At 40.2% G+C, this 21881-nt stretch overlaps 2 protein-coding genes across 3 annotated transcripts in view; both read left to right on the top strand.

Moving 5' to 3' along the window:
* Window positions 1-15788, top strand: part of LOC133657522 (calcium homeostasis modulator protein 2-like) — a 31174-nt gene extending 15386 nt beyond the window's left edge. For both annotated transcript variants that reach the window (XM_062058959.1, XM_062058960.1), the window contains exon 4: window positions 15677-15788. The gene's annotated coding sequence lies outside the window, so the exon portion shown is untranslated. The remainder of the gene's footprint in view (window positions 1-15676) is intronic.
* Window positions 9662-17328, top strand: LOC133657520 (calcium homeostasis modulator protein 2-like). The gene is made up of 3 exons (XM_062058957.1): window positions 9662-9795; window positions 10073-10643; window positions 15677-17328. The coding sequence occupies exons 2-3, from the start codon at window positions 10092-10094 to the stop codon at window positions 16094-16096; spliced, it is 972 nt and encodes a 323-aa protein (XP_061914941.1). The 5' UTR covers window positions 9662-9795; window positions 10073-10091; the 3' UTR covers window positions 16097-17328.
* The last annotated feature ends 4553 nt before the right edge of the window (window positions 17329-21881 follow it).

The following is a 21881-nucleotide window of genomic DNA, read 5'->3' as shown; positions in this document are numbered from 1 at the left end:
AGCGCATGCGTATAATACAATATGTGCGTGTGTATCTATGATCTACAAGAAGCGGGAACTCTCCATTGCCAGCGAACATGTTTAATCTGTCACGCCGCCCACAAAATTAGTTTGCGAAGTATAAAAATTAGCTGCAATTTTTTAATGAAAGAAACTGCTGTCATCCACATCCACATCACACTGTTTAAAGATGACGTGTTAGCTGACTTTAAGCGCCCTCTGGATTGGTTGCTGCCAGTTCTCCAATCAGTACAGGTGCAAGCAACCAGCTCAAACCCCGCATCATGGGCGGGCCTGGGAGGGCTAGGCCCGGCCACAAAGTAAGCCTTGCCCGCCCTGGGCTGGAAGCTCTTTTTTTTAATTTTATTTGTTTATTAAAATGTTTTACATTGGAAGGGACAAGAAAATGGATGAATGGACATTGGAGCAGGTTAAAATAAGATTATCAGTAATCAAAACAAGGGCACGTCGACTAAGATGTTAAAACAAGTAACTGGCATGTTAGTACGTAACAATATTGTTGACAGAAACTAAATCCAATCATATTTAATTTTGTGTAGTCAATGGGTGGAGCAAATTCGGAATATGTCCAATCACAGCTCTTAAAGGCCTACTGAAATGAATTTTTTTTATTTAAACGGGGATAGCAGATCCATTCTATGTGGCATACTTGATCATTTAGCGATATTGCCATATTTTTGCTGAAAGGATTTAGTAGAGAACATCGACGATAAAGTTCGCAACTTTTGGTCGCTGATAAAAAAAGCCTTGCCTGTACCGGAAGTAGCGTGACGTTGCAGGTTGAAAGGCTCCTCACATTTCCCCATTGTTTACACCAGCAGCGAGAGCGATTCGGACCGAGAAAGCGACGATTATCCCAATAATTTGGGATGAAAGATTTGTGGATGAGGAACGTGAGAGTGAAGGACTAGAGTGCAGTGCAGGACGTATCTTTTTTCGCTCTGACCGTAACTTAGGTACAAGGGCTCATTGGATTCAACACTTTCTCCTTTTCTATTTTGGATCACGGATTTGTATTTCAAACCACCTCGGATACTATATCCTCTTGAAAATGAGAGTCGAGAATGCGAAATGGACATTCACAGTGACTTTTATCTCCACGACAATACATCGGCGAAGCACTTTAGCTACGGAGCTAACTTGATAGCATCGGGCTTAACTGCAGATAGAAACAAAAGAAATAAACCCCTGACTGGAAGGATAGACAGAAAATCAACAATACTATTAAACCATGGACCTGTAACTATACGGTTAATGCTTTCCAGCCTGGCGAAGCTTAACAATGGTTATTGCTAACGACGCCATTGAAGCTAACTTAGCTACGGGACCTCACAGAGATATGCTAAAAACATTAGCTATCCACCTACGCCAGCCAGCCCTCATCTGCTCATCAACACCCGTGCTCACCTGCGTTCCAGCGATCGACGGAGCGACGAAGGACTTCACCCGATCATCGATGCGGTCAGCGGCTAGCGTCGGATAGCGCGTCTGCTATCCAAGTCAAAGTCCTCCTGGTTGTGTTGCTGCAGCCAGCCGCTAATACACAGATCCCACCTACAGCTTTCTTCTTTGCAGTCTTCATTGTTCATTAAACAAATTGCAAAAGATTCACCAACACAGATGTCCAGAATACTGTGGAATTTTGCGATGAAAACAGAGCTTTTTGTATTGGATACAATGGTGTCCTAATACTTCCGTTTCAACCATTGACGTCACGCGCATACGTCATCATACATAGACGTTTTCAACCGGAAGTTTCGCGGGAAATTTAAAATTGCACTTTATAAGTTAACCCAGCCGTATTGGCATGTGTTGCAATGTTAAGATTTCATCATTGATATATAAACTATCAGACTGCGTGGTCGGTAGTAGTGGATTTCAGTAGGCCTTTAAATGGCGTACATTGTAAAGAGTGGTGGGGGTTAGTTATGAACGGCAGCCAATTAGATGCTTTTCTTTGGGAGATAAGGGAGTCAGCGCCAAAACCTAAATATGTGGCTTCAAATATGTAATATTTATACACCTGGGACAGTGAACAGGACACATTTCATTTTTACTATTATGATGCCATTAGCAGGCGTGTGATCGATTGTGACGTTGACACAACTGTAAGTCAAATCTATTATTTGCTGCGATCAATGTTGCACCAAAAACTGATTCCATGTCAAAACATTTCAGGTTTCTTCTGTCCACAACTAATTACTAACTACACGTAGGACAAACGCTTATAGTTGTGGTTATTGTAAGGATATGTGTTTGAAATTATTTAAGCCTTTATCGTGTCCCTAGAATTACATAGTTGGCCATTTCTATGGTAATAATGAGATGGTAAAGGACTAGTATTGATCCGATGTTGATGTGCTAGAACCTCTTTCTTGTTTAGAAGCTATACATACAATATTAACTGTTCTGTGTTGAAGCACATAGTTAATATTAATAAACTGTGTGGATGTGTTCATTAAAGAGAGTTACATTTAAGATAATTAAGTAAATATACTGTACTATTTACATGTTTAAGTACCCTTTAAAAAGCCTAAATCAACCCCAAACAACATCTTAGTGATTCAAAGTAATATTTTGATATTGACACATGTCACCTGTGCATCTCCTAAGGTTATTCTAGTAATGTATGAACAGACGACATGTGTCAATATCAAAATATTACTTTGCATCACTTTTTGGAAACCAAGAATACTGTTACTTCAGGGTCGCATGTTTGTTCGCGAATCGTTTCCCCCATGATGCAGACGGACCTCCGGAGGCAGCGTGGAGGTGGGACAATGATTTATTTTCCATAAATCAGTCCAATTATACAAAAATTCAGAAAAAATACAAACAAACACAAGAAGAGTGTGCTGATTGCACGGGGAGCTAAGGCAGAAAACTAGCACTGGAAAGCTAACATATAAACAGGAATCAAAGGAGTACAAACGTAACTTGTTGCAGGAGCAAACAAAACAGCCAGACCGAGTGTGGCGAAAGGCAGGAATAAATAACTCTCTGACTAGTGCCCGGGAACAGGTGAGCGTCCCAAACACTAATCAGAGGCAGGGGAAAATAATCAGCACCCATGGCAACCAAGAAACACAAACCCAGGGGTCCTGAAACAGGACTAAGAGAGTCTTAAACTAAAACAAAACATGATCCGGGCAATGGATCATCATAAATACATTGATTTAAAGGCGTACTGAAACCCACTACTACCGACCACGCAGTCTGATAGTTTATATATCAATGATGAAATCTCAACATTGCAACACATGCCAATACGGCCGGGTTAACTTATAAAGTGCAATTTTAAATTTCCCGCAAAACTTCCGGTTGAAAACGTCTATGTATGATGATGTATGCGCGTGACGTCAATGGTTGAAACGGAAGTATTCGGACACCATTGTATATAATACAAAAAGCTCTGTTTTCATCGCAAAATTCCACAGTATTCTGGACATCTGTGTTGGTGAATCTTTTGCAATTTGTTTAATGAACAATGAAGACTGCAAAGAAGAAAGCTGTAGGTGGGATCGGTGTATTAGCGGCTGGCTGCAGCAACACAACCAGGAGGACTTTGACTTGGATAGCAGACGCGCTATTCGACGCTAGCCGCCGACCGCATCGATGATCGGGTGAAGTCCTTCGTCGCTCCGTCGATCGCTGGAACGCAGGTGAGCATGGGTGTTGATGACCAGATGAGGGCTGGCTGGCGTAGGTGGATAGCTAATGTTTTTAGCATATCTCTGTGAGGTCCCGTTGCTAAGTTAGCTTCAATGGCGTCGTTAGCAACAGCATTGTTAAGCTTCGCCAGGCTGGAAAGCATTAACCGTGTAGTTACAGGTCCATGGTTTAATAGTAGTGTTGATTTTCTGTCTATCCTTCCAGTCAGGGGTTTATTTCTTTTGTTTCTATCTGCAGTTAAGCCCGATGCTATCACGTTAGCTCCGTAGCTAAAGTGCTTCGCCGATGTATTGTCGTGGAGATAAAAGTCACTGTGAATGTCCATTTCGCGTTCTCCACTCCCATTTTCAAGAGGATATAGTATCCGAGGTGGTTTAAAATACAAATCCGTGATCCACAATAGAAAAAGGAGAGAGTGTGGAATCCAATGAGCCAGCTTGTACCTAAGTTACGGTCAGAGCGAAAAAAAGATGCGTCCTGCACTGCACTCTAGTCCTTCACTCTCACGTTCCTCATTCACGAATCTTTCATCCTGGCTCAAATTAATGGGGTAATCGTCGCTTTCTCGGTCCGAATCGCTCTCGCTGCTGGTGTAAACAATGGGGAAATGTGAGGAGCCTTTCAACCTGTAACGTCACGCTACTTCCGGAACAGGCAAGGCTTTTTTTTATCAGAGACCAAAAGTTGCGAACTTTATCGTCGATGTTCTCTACTAAATCCTTTCAGCAAAAATATGGCAATATCGCGAAATGATCAAGTATGACACATAGAATGGATCTGCTATCCCCGTTTAAATAAAAAAAAATTCATTTCAGTAGGCCTAATACAAACAAACACTTTATTAATATTTATTGTATAATTGAACAAAGTATACCGTCATTTCCGAACTATAAGCCGCACCTGACTATAAGCCGCACCAGCTAAATTTAGGGGAAAATACAGATTGCTCCATATATAAGCGGCACCTGAATATAAGCCGCAGGGTTTTGATGTGTAATTACCGTAGTATATAGGGGTTCCTGCTACCACGGAGGGGATTGTCGGGACAGAGATGACTGTTTGGGAACGCAAAGCGTCCCATTTATCAACAATAAATCTTTCAATCATTCAATCAAACTTTCACATCTTTGACATGGCGAACAGCATTCATGCAGAGTACAAATAATACAACGGTGCAAAGTAATACAAAGTGCTCGCCTGTACGTTATCAAAATAACCAGCCTACCGGTATATGAAAAGTCAGTCTTTAATCATTGTGTCATCGTCTTCCTCCTGCGTACTAAAACCACCGAAATCCTCTTCGTCGGTGTCGGAAAAGAACAGGCCGTATATAAGCCGCACCCTTGTATAAGCCGCAGGGACCAGAACGAGGGGAAAAAGTAGCGGCTTATAGTCCGGAAATTACGGTAGTTATTATTGTATATAGCTTCTAAACAAGAAATAGGTTTTAGCACCTCAACATAGGATCTACAGCAGTCCTTTATAATTAATAGGATAGAAATGGCCAACTTTTTAATTTTGTGGACAGGATAAAGGCCTAAATAATTTTAAACACATATCCTTATGATAATCACCAATATAAAATGTTTCTCTTACATGTAGTAATCAGTTGTGGAAGGACAAAAGCCAGCATTAAAGCCTTAACAAGTGCGCGCGCTAGCACAGCTGCAATCAATTTTTGGCAGGGGCATTTTTTTTTTACATTTTTCAGGGGCCTCCCCCCGAAAAAATATTTTTCTGCAGCCGGTTCTGAAGAGGCCTGAGTAAGTGCAATCCACTTCTCCAGGTTGGAGTTGGACACATAGCTAACAAGAAAATGTAATGAAAAAGGCTAAGTAATGTTACTACTGTATTAGCACAGAAAAAAAAGTGCTGAAGCATGATGGACACATGATGCCCATGCCTGCCTAGAACCAGCCTTGGGTTCTGTTGGCTAGATCCCACTTCTATGTCGTCCAGAAATTGTTGTTTGGGCAGGCGGCGTGGCGCAGTTGGGAGAGTGGCCGTGCCAGCAACCTGAGGGTTCCTAGTTCGATCCCCACCTTCTACCAACCTCGTCACGTCCGTTGTGTCCTTGAGCAAGACACTTCACCCTTGCTCCTGATGGGTTGTGGTTAGGGCCTTGCATGGCAGCTCCCGCCATCAGTGTGTGAATGTGTGTGTGAATGGGTGAATGTGGAAATAGTGTGAAAGTGCTTTGAGTACTTTGAAGGTAGAAAAGCGCTTGTCAAGTATAACCCATTTTACCATTTTTTTTGTTTTGTTTATATTATATTTGTGTGCTGCATATTCCACAATATTAAGAAACAGCACAGGTTGGACTGTGGAGGAGAAATAATGTTTACATAAGGTGGTCTGCGCCACTTTTGTATTTGTTATCAATTGTAAGCAAAGTCTAAGTAGATCACCCACAACCAGGGGCGCCGCTAGGGATTTTGGGCCCCATGAAAAGAATCTTTACAGGGCCCCCAACACAGCGGCAACATTTTTTGATGCTATTTTACATACAATTATGCATTTTAATGGTATTTTTGACTATCATTACCATATTTTTGAAAGAAGAACAGCATCACAGTTGACATGTACAGTAGGGGAAGAACTGAGCACTCTGAATACAATGGAATTCATTTTGAGTCATTTATTTGCTGCACCATTGATTCTTGAGACTGTAGTAAAATGTATTATATTTTGTATTATATTATCATTATTATTATTATTTCAACACACACAGCTGCTCACCTCCTTCCTCATGTGGGGGCACTGGGGCTGATTCAGGGGCAGGGGGACTTGGGGGCTGACAGATAGCTGCTGCTGCTGCTGGTGCACTTGACTCTGTTCAGAATGAGGCATCATTTTGACAGAGGGGAGATCAACTATTATTGAATAAGAACAGCTTGATAAATGTTTGACTGGATTGATTATTTAACTAATATAGCAGTAAAATGTAAAAATCCAGAGTTTTCTTGAGCTAACATGGTGAGAAAAGTGAGCTAGCTTATTACCACAGACAGGGACAAAGTTAATATGCATAACTTTCCACCACAACTAACAAACCCACCTTTTTTTGGAAATATTGGGTGACATATTGTCGACCCTTCAACTCCTTCTCCTCTCTTATTTTATTTTCCTTTCTTTTTTGGCTGCCTGATTTTTGAGGCATAATGCTGTCTCCTCCGCTTTGCCCGCTGTGGCGCTGTCTGTGACAAATAGTCGGTGCCCTACCTGCAGCTGATCCAGTCGGACTGAACCATTTTATGTAAATAGAGAGGGGAAAGGGAGGGCCCTGCATGTGTTGATGCTTCCAAAACAAATAAAGGTATTGTTACCAGGACATGGAAAATAAAACATGTGTGATTATATGTTAGTTAATAACTTAGTGTCATTATTTTTTCTGTATTATAATTTCATCATCATTAGGGGCCTCTCTGGGCCCCCCTCCATCATGGGCCCCTAGAATCCGTCTCCTTTACCCCCCCCCCCTTTCGGCGCCCCTGCCCACAACACACCCACTAATAGTACTGACATTTTTTTTTACTTTGCCCATGCTATTTAACACTTATTTTTGAATCTCATGAAAACAGACCCAAAATCAAAGCTAAAATACATTACTGTCCACTCCACTGCCTGTACTGTGTATTTACCTAGTGTACTCAATACTTGCTCAACAACACTCTCTTAGCCTAAGCATCAACAGGTTTATGTCCTGTATTTAATCAGGAAATATGCAGTGTTATAAATTTTTACCAACGATAATATTTAAAAAAAAAAAAAGGTTTGTAATCATATAAAAACCACACACAAATAATAATAATTGTGTTTTTTAATTATTAGTAATTTTTTTCATCATGTCAATTGATCCCTGCCTCACCTGCCTACTGTGACCACACGTCACTGGTGCATATCTTCTTGCTAATCTAGGAAAACTTTACCAATATAACAACACAAGTATTATTTAAATTAACTACATGAAGGCAGGTGTGATATGAAAACTTTACCAATGTAACAACACAAGTATTATTGAAATTATTTCTACATGAAGGCTGGTTTGATGATGTGTTTTTAAACGTTGCTAGTTCATTGAGTCAGGGCAAACACGATTTACATAATAAAGAGGTTGCCTTTCTTGATCAGGAAGAAAAACTGGTCCCTCAAATGTGGCCACGGTTCAGCATTTCCTTCCTCCAGCTTCAGCTGAATTCGACGTGGTTTCCTTTTGAGTCAGGTCTAAAACATCCTGTCATCATTCACTGATCATGACTTGTTTCCTGCTTTTGCTTTGCATCTAATTGTTTGTCCCTCCCCTTGACATTAAATATTTTATTATATGCGGGGGGAGGCTGAGCTCCAACTGGGTAGGGCCAAATATAGCTTGAAGCACTTCACTCGACACAGATGTCAGAACGTCATCAAAGCTCACTATTAAGTATTCACACAGCTGATCACCCTGGAAAGGGGTCCCTACATTTGCGGTGCCTTCTCAAATGTCTTCTTTTTCCACTTCTGCTTTTTTTTTTTCCTTGCCCAGATGTGGGTTCAGATCAGAGGATGTCGTTGTGAGTTTGTGAAGCCCTTTGAGGCACTTGTGATTAAGGGCCGTATCAATAAAATTTATTTTATTGAGTGTATAACTGATTGTTTAACTTATATGTTAAACCCATCTTCAAGAAGTAAAGAATATAATTAAGGTTTTGTCATGATGGCACAGTTCTTCCGCTGCTTGTCTGCTTTATGTTGTAGTGCCTGGTTTTTGGGGCTACGGGGGGAGCCACATTCGCGCACACCTGATACCCATTTTCTCCTTACTGCTTAAGCTCTCCAGTCCATTTACTTGCCGTCAGTAGATTCCTGATGGTTCACTCTTCCAGTCGTGTTCATCTCATCTGCTTTGGCTCCACTCACGCTCTTTGTTCCTATGGATCTTCCCCGGCGCTGCCGTGTATTGTTTACTTATTCCTCGCCACACCTTTTGTATGCATCCTTAGTTGTTTTTCTCATTTTTAAGTGCGCTTTTTGTTTTTATTGTTATTCGTTCCGTGTCTGCGTTGGGGTCCTACTCCAGCAAAGGCAGATCATGACAGGTTTAAGGTACTTCATACAATTATTTGTCTTTTGTGCATGTAAACATATGTATGTGTGTGTGTGTGTGTGTGTGTGTGTGTGTGTGTGTGTGTGTGTGTGTGTGTGTGTGTGTGTGTGTGTGTGGGTGTGTGTGTGTGTGTGTGTATTCGGTGGTGATGTTGGGTTTAGGGCAAGGTGGGGGGGCTTCAGGAGTTATGTGTATGGGGGCTGGGAATTTGGTGCTACGTCCCTGGATCTGGGAATTGGGATTTTCGTAAATGACCTTAGGGATATTTGGGGCTTTCTAGGCCTTTTAATGCAATTTTATTTTATTTTTTTTCAGGTTTCATGATTTTGTATTTTTCTAATCACACTCCTGATTATTACTATGGTAAATTACTTAATATAACCACTAGTATATTGCTTTTTAAACAATATTTGTGTCTAAAAAGTTGTTTTATTTATAAAAGGCCTCTTACAGGTAAATATTTTGATGTTTTGGGGGGGTCAAAACAAACTGATTAGAATTTATTTTTAATGGGCGGGGCTGCTTTGAGATACAAGTGTTTGGAGTTAAGAACGCGGTCGTACAACAAATTGAGGTTGTAAGTTGAGGTACTGCTGTACTTATTTCAAAGTAGAATTACACATTCTTTAAAACGACTTCAAAAAGTACAAATAAATTTAAAAAAATACTTAATTACACAGATGTCATTGGTTACTTTCTAAGTGCATTTATTTTGTAGTAACATGTTCAGGCTCTTCGTCATGCTATTCATCGATGCTTTACTTGGCGTGGTTGTGTTTGCACATGTTTTCAGTTGCAGATCGAGTTTCCCTCCCTTTTTTTCCACTGGGGAGGAAACTAGAGGGCAGGTCTTGGCGGTGAGTCACCGCTTGTGCCCAGACGGCTTACACAAACTCAAAGTTAAGGACTTCTCACTTGTTGAGGTCAACACCTTTCTCCTTAAATTGCCATTTTTTCCCAGAGGAAGCGTATATTTGGATTATCAAGACTGAGTAGCAGGACGCCGCACGTTGTAGGTTAGCATGACTGCTTTTTATTGTTGTCTGTTTCAAGTCGCGGGACTGAGCCTAAAATAGCGTGTGTGTGTGTGTTTGTGCGTGTGTGTGTGTGTGTGTGTGTGTGTGTGTGTGTGTGTGTGTGTGTGTGTGTGTGTGTGTGTGTGTGTGTGTGTGTGTGAGAGTGTGTCTGTGTGCGCGCGTGCGTGTGCTCTCTTTGTCCCTCCTCTCTAAAAAGTGCAAGAAGACCACATGACACGTTTAATGTCTTCATCTTTCTGTGTTCTTCTCTTTGTAGCTAACCTCAACATCTCAACATGGCTGCTTATGCCCTTGTCACACAGAACTTTAAGTTCGCATCTCTCTTCTTCAAGAGTAAAGATGTGATGATATTTAATGGTATGATTGCTCTGGGCACTGTGGCCAGCCAGACGGCGTACAACGTTTTTGCCTTTGATTGTCCGTGCTCGCCCTCCAGGAATTATTACTACGGCCTGGCCGCTATTGGCGTTCCAGCGTTGGCCTTTTTCGTTGTGGGAATATTATTGAACAAGAGAACTTGGGACCTGGTATCAGAGTTCCGCCTCAGGAAGTTCCGCAAAATGTCAGCAGCCGCAGGATCTGCGGTTTTGGGGAGTATTCTGGGCCGAGCCGTGGTGGCACCGCTGACATGGACTGTTCTCTCCATGCTGCAAGGTCACGCCTACACGTGTGCTTTAAGTGAGTTTACAGAATCCAGGACAGTGGAGGGCTTCCCCCCAGATCAAGACAAAGAGATAATGGCAAAGTTCCCGTGCAAGGAAAGTCTTCCAGAAGACTTGCAAGGCTTCTGGGCAGAAATTGATCGGCGTCTGAAATATGAATCTCAGGTAGTAAAAAACCCTCCAGTGCCATCTACTATTTTTGTTCCCTTTATTTAAATTATATTTTAGTGAAGTACATATTTACAGAAGTTAAAGGGTCCTACAATACAATACAGTACATAGAAAAGGCATGATGGTGTACAAGTTGTCCAGGTACAATGTTTTACCTTCCAATATGATACCGATGTTGGAGCCTTGAGTATTGGCCAATACTGATAGTGATCTGATACAATATCAGTAGGAATCATACATAATTTATAATTGAATGCAAAAAAGGTTTGATCAAGTCAAATTACTCAAACAGAGCAATGTCAGGTATGATATACACTAACTTATTTATTATTAACCGTCTGGGATGGATTTATGGTGTCTTTAAGTTGAAGTGGATTGGTAATTTGTTTTTGGCAACACCGAGTAGCCACAATAATAATAAGGAAAGTTTAGCTTATGACGCAGTAAGCTTAATGATACTTTTTAAAACGCTTAATTGGCAGTCCAACTTTGCACAAATAAACACGCTGCAGGACTGCTTGTATCGGAGATTATGTCACATATTTTACATGCAAGCCCATATCATTTGTGTATGAATCCGAGTGTGTGTATTCAAATCCGCGTAGGTGTTTACCTGTTTTCTTGTAGATATTGAACCGACATCAATATCAGTTCGGGACACCGGGCTGTGTGTCGTCAGCAGATGTGCCACGAAATGAAAAGTTTGATATACACTGACAAAAACAGTTAAACAAATGTGGAAAAAAATAGAAGATGACAGTCTTGCTGTATGGCTTGGATTTAAAATGACGTCACGTCCGGCTCATTGAATACACGCGGTGGTCAAGTCAGCCTCTGTTCTCAATGGGTACTGGGCGCAATTTAGCCTTTCTCAAAGAAAAATGCCTTACGCTTGCGTTGTTTTCGACTGTACGAAATCGTTTGAATCGCGAAAAGGATAAACACTTCTTCAGAGTTCCCCGAGAGGTAATAAAGAATGGCGGAAGACTGCAAGATTTTACGAAAAACGACGACAAAAGTACCACGCACTCTAGTACAAGGGAGCAGAGCTGAAGACTGCACAAGTTTGCAGTGACCACTCCATTAAAGGTTTGTTTAATATACTTTTAACGTTTAGTGTTTCCCATTTAAGTATTATCTTGGTATTATTTGTATTTCTTAAGACACATTTTTGCTACGTTCTGTAGAGCAGCAACTCGGCAAGTCTCATTAAAAGAAATCAAATGTGAGCAAAACTTAAAAGAGCTGTAGATGCTGCTAAATGTGTAAAGTAACCCACTTAATGTTTGTACATCATTTAAGCAAAATAGAAGGGGGACACATTTACTGACAGCACACAAATATGCTGAAATATTATATATACCCTATAACTTCATCTGCGATTAATAAAATGAGTCCAACTTTACAAGGTTTGTATAAAGCTGAGTCTAAATGATAACCAACATGATGTTACAAACATAGTTTAAGGAAAATAGACACATATTTTCTGGCATAAAATACGTAATGTTTTTGGGGTTTTTTTTACCATGAATTGGGTAGACTCTTCATTGGTGTTCCCATTGGATTTGTGGTATCTTTTAATCTATCAGAAGATGAAACAAATAATAATAAAAATCAAACAACAGGATGTTATTAATGTAATTTACAAACAGTAGCAGGCTGGCCGACCGCTTTGCAATATCACACCGTATACAATAGAGAAGCATAATTTGTGCAGCGATGTCAGAACATACGGTAAGTACAACACGAAATGTACAGATGATCAACAGCATTTATCCGTGTGGAAATGTCACATATCACACCAACTACATGTTGGACAATCAAAGCATGATCGTAATAATCCACATTTTGTATCATTGACATCGCTAATACCACGGAAGTGTTGCTACTGTCTGAACAAAGAACGCGGCTAGGGATACAAACATATATTTCAGGGATATGTCATTTGTTTTTCATACTAAGCTCGCAGCAGCCAGCGTCATCTCACAAGATCCTCGGGTGCCGTGAATGTCAATCAAGTGACGAAAGTGACGTCATAGTGAAGATTGATGATCTGTAATTTTAAGGTCCATTTTTTTTTATGCCTCGCGATCGGCTGACACTCCCTCCACGATCAATCGGTAGCTTGTGATCCACCTAATGGGCACCCCTGATGTACTGTAATACATATAGGACCGAAGTAACCCCTACCGTATATTCTGGACCATAGAGCGCACTGCCGATGAGCGGGTCTCGTCAGGTCTATTTTAATACAAAAGGCGCACCTGATTATAGGGCGCATTAAATGGGTCATATTTATTTTATTTTTTTCTAAATTGAAAACACTTCCTTGTGGTCTACATAACATGTAATGGTGGTGTTCTTTGGTCAAAATGTTGCATAGATTATGTTTTACAGATCATATTCAAGCCGCTTTCTGACAGTCGCTTCAGGATGCGCCGTTTTGTGGGCGGTCTTATTTACGTGGTTCACCTTCGGCAGCGTCTTTTCTCCGTCATGTTTGTTGTAGTGGTGTAGCGTGCAAGGACGGGAGTGGAAGAAGTGTCAAAAGATGCAGCTAACTGTTTTAATGACATTCAGACTTTACTTAAATCAATAACAGAGCAGCATCTTCTCATCCGTGGCTCACTAGTGCAATAACAACGCTAGAAATGTGTCCCGTGAAAAAGCATCCGACCGGAACTCTAATAACTAAAGTTCATTGGGTGAATAATGGAAACTCACTATGCGGTATGTTTTAGTGCTTTCATGGCAAGTTTACTGCTAGATATAAGTAAGAACTTTTTGCTACGTTATATTAGAAATGGCAACAGCGGAGGATGAATGTACCATAACAAGAAGATAGAGAAAAAGAAGAAGCTTATCGACTACAAAGGCGGAGGCGCTCACATTTTCAGGACTTATGCAGATCCCAAATACAGATCAGCAGGTACCAGAAGGTAAGAAAAGTTGCTTTTGCAGAATATTGCGAAAAAAAAGGTCAGATAATATGTCTTACCTTATACACACACCATAATAATACTTGTATGTTGACAATCCATCAAGCGGTGCGGCTTCATAGTTTACCAAAGTCGTACTAAAACATTTTCATAGATTTTTGAGCGCTGTATGTAATGTTCTATATTTTCAATGGGACATAGAAAATGTTGGTGTTGTTTACTTGAGTCATATTGCAGTCTACAAGTATCTCTTATGTGTGACTGCCATCTATTGGTCACACTTATCATTTCACCATGTACCAATTACAATTAGGGGCGGTATGGCGTAGTGGGTAGAGCGGCCGTGCCAGAAACCTGAGGGTTGCAGATTCGCTCCCCGCCTCTTGACATCCAAATCGCTGTCATTGTGTCCTTGGGCAGGACACTTCACCCTTGCCCCCGGTGACGCTCACACTGGTGAATTAATGATGAATGAATGATAGGTGGTGGTCGGAGGGGCCGTAGGTGCAAACTGGCAGCCTCGCTTCTGTCAGTCTACCCCATGGCAGCTGTGGCTACAAATGTAACTTACCACCACCAGGTGTGAATGAATGATGGGTTCCCACTTCTCTGTGAGCGCTTTGAGTATCTAATAATAGAAAAGCGCGATATAAAATCTAATCCATTATTATTATTATTATTATTATTAAAATAGCTTCGAGGTCGGTAAGCACAACCAAAATGATTCTATACATTAGGGGCACCGGGTTAGAAGGCGCATTGTCGAGTTTTGAGAAAATGAAAGGATTTTAAGTGCGCCTTATAATCCAAAAGATAAGGTCATATTACGATTGTTTTTACTTCCTTGTGGAACATGTAATGGTGGTTCTTTGGTCAAAATTCTGCATTCTAGATTGTTTTACAGACCACCTTCAAGCCGCTTTCTGACCGTGTTTTGAGGATGCGCTGTTTTGTGGGCAGTCCTATTTACGTGCTTCCTATTTGACGGTATCTTCTCCCCGTCATCTTTTGTTGACTAGCATATAGTTCAACTATATGCTAGTGTGCAGCTGCAGTGTTTATTGATCCAACAAAAGCATTTGACACAATTAATCTAATCTAATCACAGGCGAAAATTGTTCTGTACAAAACTGGTCAACTTGACATGTGAAATGTTGAATAAATGTTAAAATAAGTACAATTAATGTAGGAATAGTTTGAATGGTGAAGAGCTGAAACTAAACTGAAATGCTGTTAGAATGTAGAATAAATGCAGAAATGTGTAGATTGAAAATTAATTCAAGAATGGTATGAATGTTGAAGAGCTAAAGCTGAAATAAAATGTATGACTCTTGAAATGTCAAATGAATAGTGGAATGAATTTGGTGGAATAAAAAACAGGAATTAAAAATATATGACTCTTAGGTGTAGTATATCTGTAAATTGAGATAATAAGTTAGTATGTTATTTTTAGCATACTGAAATGTCAACATTTAGCACATGCGAGCAAGATAGTGTCAGGTAACATGTATGTCTCCTCGGTATACCTGCAAAATAAGCTAAAAAAAAATAGCAAGTTAATGTTATTGCTAACATGCTAGGACTAACATGCCAGCAAGATAGCGTCAAGTGACAAAATTCACATTATTTAGGTTTTAATGTACAAAAATAGCTTAAGAAGTCAGAATTCCAACATGCTAAAAATTAGCGTGCTAGTGTCAAGTAATAAAAAACGTGACTTTTATGTGTATAACTGCAAAATTATCTAAAAAAGTTAGCATATTAATGTTAACATTAGCATGCTAACATGGGACCAGTTAGCATACTTTCAAGATGGCAATAAGTTAATAAATCTGTGATTTATAGGTTTAAATATACAACATTAGCTAAAATGCTGTCATAAAACGTTAGTATGGGAATTTCCAAGAGGGCTTCAAGTAATGAAATTCATGAGTAAAATAAAAAGCCAGAATAAAAATTATAATTATAAGATAAATCACATAGTGATGCAGAATTTAATGTGTGAATGCTGATATTACATTCACATATAAGTAGACTAACCCCAAAACAACACAGCTCAGCATTAATTAGGTTTTTGTGTGTTTTCAGCTGATAGGTTGGATGATCCTGGCTGGAATGTCTCTGACGGTGTTCCTGGTGATGTGTTCCAAACGATGCTGTTCGCCCCTTGGCTACCAGCAGGAAGAATACTGGTCCAAGTATCGCTCCAGAGAAAAGGAACTCTTTCAACGCACAGCAGAGGTCCACGCCAACGTCATGGCCTCGAAACACATTGAGAACTTCTTTGGTTTTGTGGCTTTAGAGAAGGCGGAGAAGGAACAAATTGCCGAATACCAGACTGCCGTCAAGCCCATTTGTAGCAGGGAGTGGAACAGAGTGACTGGTGTCTACCTCTACAGGGAGAAAAACAATCTACCTCTTTACAGCAGACTCAATAAATGGGCAACATACTCTCCGGACAACAATATAGAAGGTTTTGATAAAGAAATGGAGGTTTTTATTAGTTAGCATAGTCTACATCATTTTTCTTTCATGTGCATTTCAGAGAGTTGAAACTTGGTTTACTTGTTACTGTGTTGTATGGTACTATATTATATGTGGATTACAAGACGTAGTAATTCGAGTGAAGTCATCAGCCAACCGTCCTCTTTAGTCCTCTTAATAGAGCTGATCAATGTTAGACCAGGTTTTGGAATACTTTTTAAATAATACTTCACGGTGTCAGAAGATTCTTGAAGATATTGCGGAAAAATATATATGAAGTCTGCATGAACTAGCACACCTGTGCATTTGCCGATGCTAAGAATGACAATATGCGCGACATATTGGTCATTGGAATTTGTGACATAGAGCTATCTGAGAAGCTACAGCTCATGCCAGGGACCAAACTATCTTGGACATCACATTATCAAGCATGGAATTTGTCCTGATGAAGCAAAAGTCAAAGGTGTTAGCGAGCTAAAACCACCCAGCAATGTCAATTGCAATACTTGTTTTAATTACAGAAATGTCTTAATTTATGATTACTCAATCCATCAATCAAAGTTTATTTAAATAGCCCTCAATCACAAGTGCCTTAAAGGGCTGCACAAACCACAACGACATCCCCTGATCTGAACCCACATCCGAAAAGTCCAAAATGGTAAAAAGACGAAACCTTGGGAAGATGTCACAGATGCGGGGACCGCCCTCCTGATGATTGCATTTCTTTAGACACTATTTGCTTGCATGCATGTGTGTCATGATGGGAAGTATGTAAGATGATGATATATTTTGTTAGTATTTATTGGTTTTATATACTTCTTATAGGTTTCCATTTGTGCTTTAAGTCAAATGTAGTTTTTATTTACAATGAAAATGATGGAATCTAACACATGTGACTTATGTACAATTGTTTAAGCTAATGTTGCTGGACTCTGCATTTGTTTCGAAATGGCACCAAAAAATTCTGTCAACTTGTGGAAATCTATACATTTCTCCTACTCAGCTCTCAACTCAGTTCCTTCGACTTTCCTATTGTATGTAGTATTGGCGGATGCAATAGCATCTACCCGCTGCAGTTGATTGGGACAACTACAAAAAGTTAGCAGAGCTTGGTCCTGTCAACTTACAACATGTTCTAGAGCAGGGTTGTCAAACGTAAGGCCCGCGAACAGGTTTTATCCGGCCCACGGGAAGAGTTTGCTAAATATAAAAATGAGCCAAAGATTTTTAATGAAAGAAACTGCTGTTCTAAATGTGTCTACAAAACCAATTATTTTTATCTTTGTAGATTATGGTACATATGTAAAAAAAAATATTTGAAAAACTGTTATGTATGCAGGAGGGAGTTGACGGCACAGCTCTATGAATTTTATTATATATATTATAATATATATAATAATCAACAATAATACTATAAATTAAACAGGGGGAAATGGAGTGTGACTAGATCCAAGGTGTGTGTGTGAGGCTTTGTGTGTGATTAGCTGTAGTGTTTTACCAAATGTTGAAACGAGGAGAAGGAACAAGGCAGGAAGGCAGTCCGTGGGGCAGGCAGATGATCCAGGGCGAGAGAGAGGCGTCAGAGTCCGTGTCCATGCGAGGGGTCGAGGATTGAGGGTCCAAAGTCCAAAAGGGAAGTCGAGGCGCACAGCTCGATCACGCGGGGACGAAGGCAGATTGCTGGGTAGGACGACAAGGAAGAACACGGAGGGGAAAACGCAGAGAGAGAGAGAGAGAGAGAGAGAGAGCATAAAGCTGGGTTATCGGCTTACGGTACAGAAGACTAAGTTCCGGGGAGGATCCTTGGGTCCAGTGGTCTAAATACAGCTCGCCCTCATCAGTCCCAGGTGTGTTGATTGCTGATCGCCCACAGCCTTGCCGGCATGTGGGCGTGTTGCGGCCAGCGCGAGCAGGGGCGTGTCTCGGCACGCTGCCAGCGGAGGTGCTGGCAGACCCAGCTGCCGGAGAAAAGCGGGTTAGAGCCCGCGCCGTGACAAAAACACATTATGTTAGTGCACCAGTCCTGGAAATTCCTGTAATTAGATTTTTATATAATTTTTTTATCTTGATAGATTGAAAATTAACACCAATGAGTTGACTGATGAACATTGTCACATAATATACTCAGAAAGTATAAATAAGGACAAATAAAGGTAGAATACTATTAACCACAACCTGTAAGTATAAAAAAAACCATTATGATTTGTGCATTTTCAGAATGTGCTTGTTCTATTTTTAAACAAAGAAAACAATCTGATGTCTTTATTTTTAAGTTATCGTACCGTAATTTTACCAGTCCGGCCCATTTGGTAGTAGATTTTTCTCCATGTTGCCCCCGATTTAAAATTAGTTTGACACCCCTGTTCTAGAGCATGCCGAACCTCTAATTAAAACATTCAGCTGGCTGTATGGATGTATTTGAGCCTGTATATATAATGTTTACCCTGTTTAAAACTCCCAAAAAACCTTGACATTTTCTCATCAAATATCTGCTTTTTTCTACCAATTCTGCCAAGAAGAGTGGTCAAATATGCTGCCACAGGTATTCGAATAGTTTTGTTTTTTAAATGATTGTTTTTCAAGTGGTTAAAAGGGCCTGGTCAGCTCAAGTGGTGTAGCATCAGACTTTTCATTTGGGGATTTAGGGTTCAAATCCCGGTTCAGGCGGTACATGTTGCATTCTTTACCTACCTCCACAGGCATCATTTCTGCCCTTCAAAAGACAATATCAGCAGCAGTTCTCGATCATGTATTGCCTTAAAAAAATGCTTTTTTTTTGCCCTGCTTCTACGCATTGTTCACAAATGTTTAATAGGTTTGAGGTCAAGGCTTTGGGACAGCCATTCTAGAAACTCAATATAATCTGCTTGAAAACCTTGTAAACTAGTTTTGATATGTATTTGATATTGCAGTCTTGTTGGAACACCCAGTTAAGTCCAAGTATTGCCATTTCAGTGTTGATTGGAAGTAAAGCAAACTAGCTTGATCATTATGTAAATTGTTGACTAGTGAGAACACCCAATTGTGTCCAAGTATCAGCTGTCTGGCTGTTAATTAAAGATAAAGCAAAATAGCTTGATCTTTGTCTTGTCTGACCAAAAATAATGTTGTCCCAAAGGCATTTGGCTTGACCATGTGGGTAGCTGCAAATGTTAGTCCATTTTAGGGTTGGAAATTTCGGGACAGTGGCTCCATTCTTGGTTGGCATTCTCTCAGTCCATGACGATGTAAAACTGACTTAAATGGGAACTGTCATTATGAGGGTCAATCAATCAATCAATCAATCAATGTTTATTTATATAGCCCTAAATCACAAGTGTCTCAAAGGGCTGCAATAGCCACAACGACATCCTCGGTACAGAGCCCACATGTGTTTGTGATTTTTTTAGGTCTGTCAAACGATTAAAATATTTTAACGTGATTAATCACCGTTTTTCATAGATAACTCAAAATTAATCGCAGATAGATATAATTTTGCATCATTAACCCGAGACAGATCATTCTGAAGTTTTAATACCATGACTGGACAATTAGTTTGCTTTAATGTAAAGTTGTTTTAACACAGTATCCCTTCATAAACAGCTCACCACAAAAAGGACATACACAAGCTTTTAAAGACATAAAAAACTTTTGGTGTTTAGCCAGATTTTGTATTTTGTAGGAATATAACATTTGTATTTCTGCTGTAGAAGCACTTGCATTCAGAGGAGGAGCTACACTTACAAGTTAAGATATCAGTTTCACGCATTGATAACACAAAATGTGGATTGTTACGATCATGCTCTGATTGTCAACGATGTTTGGTAATGTATAAAGTGATATTTCTACCTGAATAAATGCTTCTGATATTCTGTACATTACATGTTGGGCAAGTTAATCATGTTTGTTTTGTTGCAAAGTAAATCATATTTGTAATGCATTCTGTATTTGCGCACTATCAATGCCTGTAAAATAAACCTAGTCTCAGTGGGAGCGAAGAAGACGAGAAAGAGAAAGTGTTCAAAGATGGAGACGTTGTGTGTGTGTGTCGCGCCTCTGTCTATTGAGTTCGGAACGAGGAATTTCCTGTTTTAGCGTTGCCTAAAATGTGATATGTGATTCCCAGGAGTCGTAAATAAAAGTATAGTTAGCAGCACGTCGTGTGTTGACTCAACTTATTTCCACAATAAGGAACAATCAGGGATGTGCACATGATTATGAGGGGCAGGGGCTCAAAGTCAGAAAAGGGCAGACATTTTTTTTTGGTCCTTTACACAATATGGAAATTAATGTAAAATTAAATTTGCTAATAGGAAGCTAACTACTTAGCTGTGTGTCCTTTGTAGGTAAAAGTGATTGCCATTTCTTTTGTGTCAACAAATTATTGTCATAATGAGTTATGAAAAGCAACAAAAACACTAGTTTATTATTAGGCTATTTATTGTTAAAGATAAGCACTTTAATATTGAACATTGAACAGTGCAACATGAACTTTGAAAAAAAAATACAAAAATAAATACCCAAATGGAAAAAACTTCAATGTGAAAATCTGTCCTTCTTCCCTTAACTTGATGAAAACACCATCAAGTTGTAACTTATGATCTTTCTCACTTAATGCTCAGACTAAACAACTGAAACGCAATACAGGGCCAAAAATATGGACCAGGGGCCAGTAGAGGTGCTGTAGGATGGAGGCCACCCATACCCAAATATGCTCCTCAATGTAAATTCAGGGCTTCCATAAAATGCTGTGAAATCATCAATTTTAGCCATGCATTAAGAGGTCTGCTACCCTTAGCTGCTTCCTGGCGCTCCTTCTCCTTCCTTTTCTGTATCCTTTCTTTTTTGGCATTGTGCTGCAGGCATAATCAACATGAATCAAGTTTAAATACAGATGGTAATATTCCTAACAGATAACCTACATCTTATACCCCCAGAATGCTGAAATTATTATTATTATTATTAATAATAATAATAATAATTATCATTATTATCATTATTATTATTATTATTATTATTATCATTATTATTACTATTATTTTGTTAACCCAAACAGTAATAGCAAAGTCACAATAAACTTTATATCTAAACCTCTTGTTGTATATCAGAGAAGGGAAGGAGGCGACAACCAGGGCAGGACTGCGGTTTACAAGGTTTATTGGAAACCTTAGATGAATACGTGGCGTGTGTATGCTACTCAAAGTGAGTGAGTGTTGACTATGTGTAAAATTATAATGTAAATGTTACCAAGGGTTGTTGTCTGTAAATGTTGGTTGTCTCTTTCGTCATATCCAAGGGGGCAAAGGCGAAGAGGCAGTTCGTGGACAGGCAAGTGGTCGTGGGCAAGAGCAGGGCAGCGTGGTCTGGGTCCGAGCAGGGAGGTCGTGGATCGAGGTGGGCAGTTAGGAATCCGGATGGGTGTCGAGTGACAAGGCACGATCACGGAGGTCAGGGGAGTCACTGTGGAAATACAAAAGGGCATGAACCAGGGGGGAAACACGGAGAAATAGAGCAAAACAAGGACGAGGAAATCACTGGGAAAAGGAATGCCAGACGTGATGCTTACTGGAAGGTTAGCGACGTTCTGGCAAAGGTTCCTTGGGTCCGCTGGTCTTTATGCCGCTCCCCCTCGTCAAGTCCAGGTGTGCTGATCAGTGATTGCTTGCACACTTGTTGCTGTGTGGGCGTGTTGTGCTCAGTGTGAGCAGAGGTGTGTTTGAGTGTGCTGCCAGCAGAGGGGTTAGCAGAGGTGCCTGCAGCTCCAGCTGCAGAGGAAACCTGGGATAGACTCCGCGTCATGACAGTACCCCCCCCCCCTTATGCGAGGCCC

The sequence above is a fragment of the Entelurus aequoreus genome, linkage group LG09 (genome assembly GCF_033978785.1).
Source record: "Entelurus aequoreus isolate RoL-2023_Sb linkage group LG09, RoL_Eaeq_v1.1, whole genome shotgun sequence".
NCBI classification, from domain to species: Eukaryota; Metazoa; Chordata; class Actinopteri; order Syngnathiformes; family Syngnathidae; genus Entelurus; species Entelurus aequoreus.
The sequence above is the reverse complement of the archived record's forward strand: the minus strand, read 5'-3'. Positions and strand labels throughout refer to the sequence as shown.

Bases quoted from the DNA above. Each gene is read 5' to 3' on its own strand.
- LOC133657520 (XM_062058957.1), top strand. From the start codon at position 10,092: ATGGCTGCTTATGCCCTTGTCACACAGAACTTTAAGTTCGCATCTCTC. The intron at 10,644-15,676 runs GTAGTAAAAAAC...GTGTGTTTTCAG, and splicing joins GTCTGAAATATGAATCTCAG to CTGATAGGTTGGATGATCCT.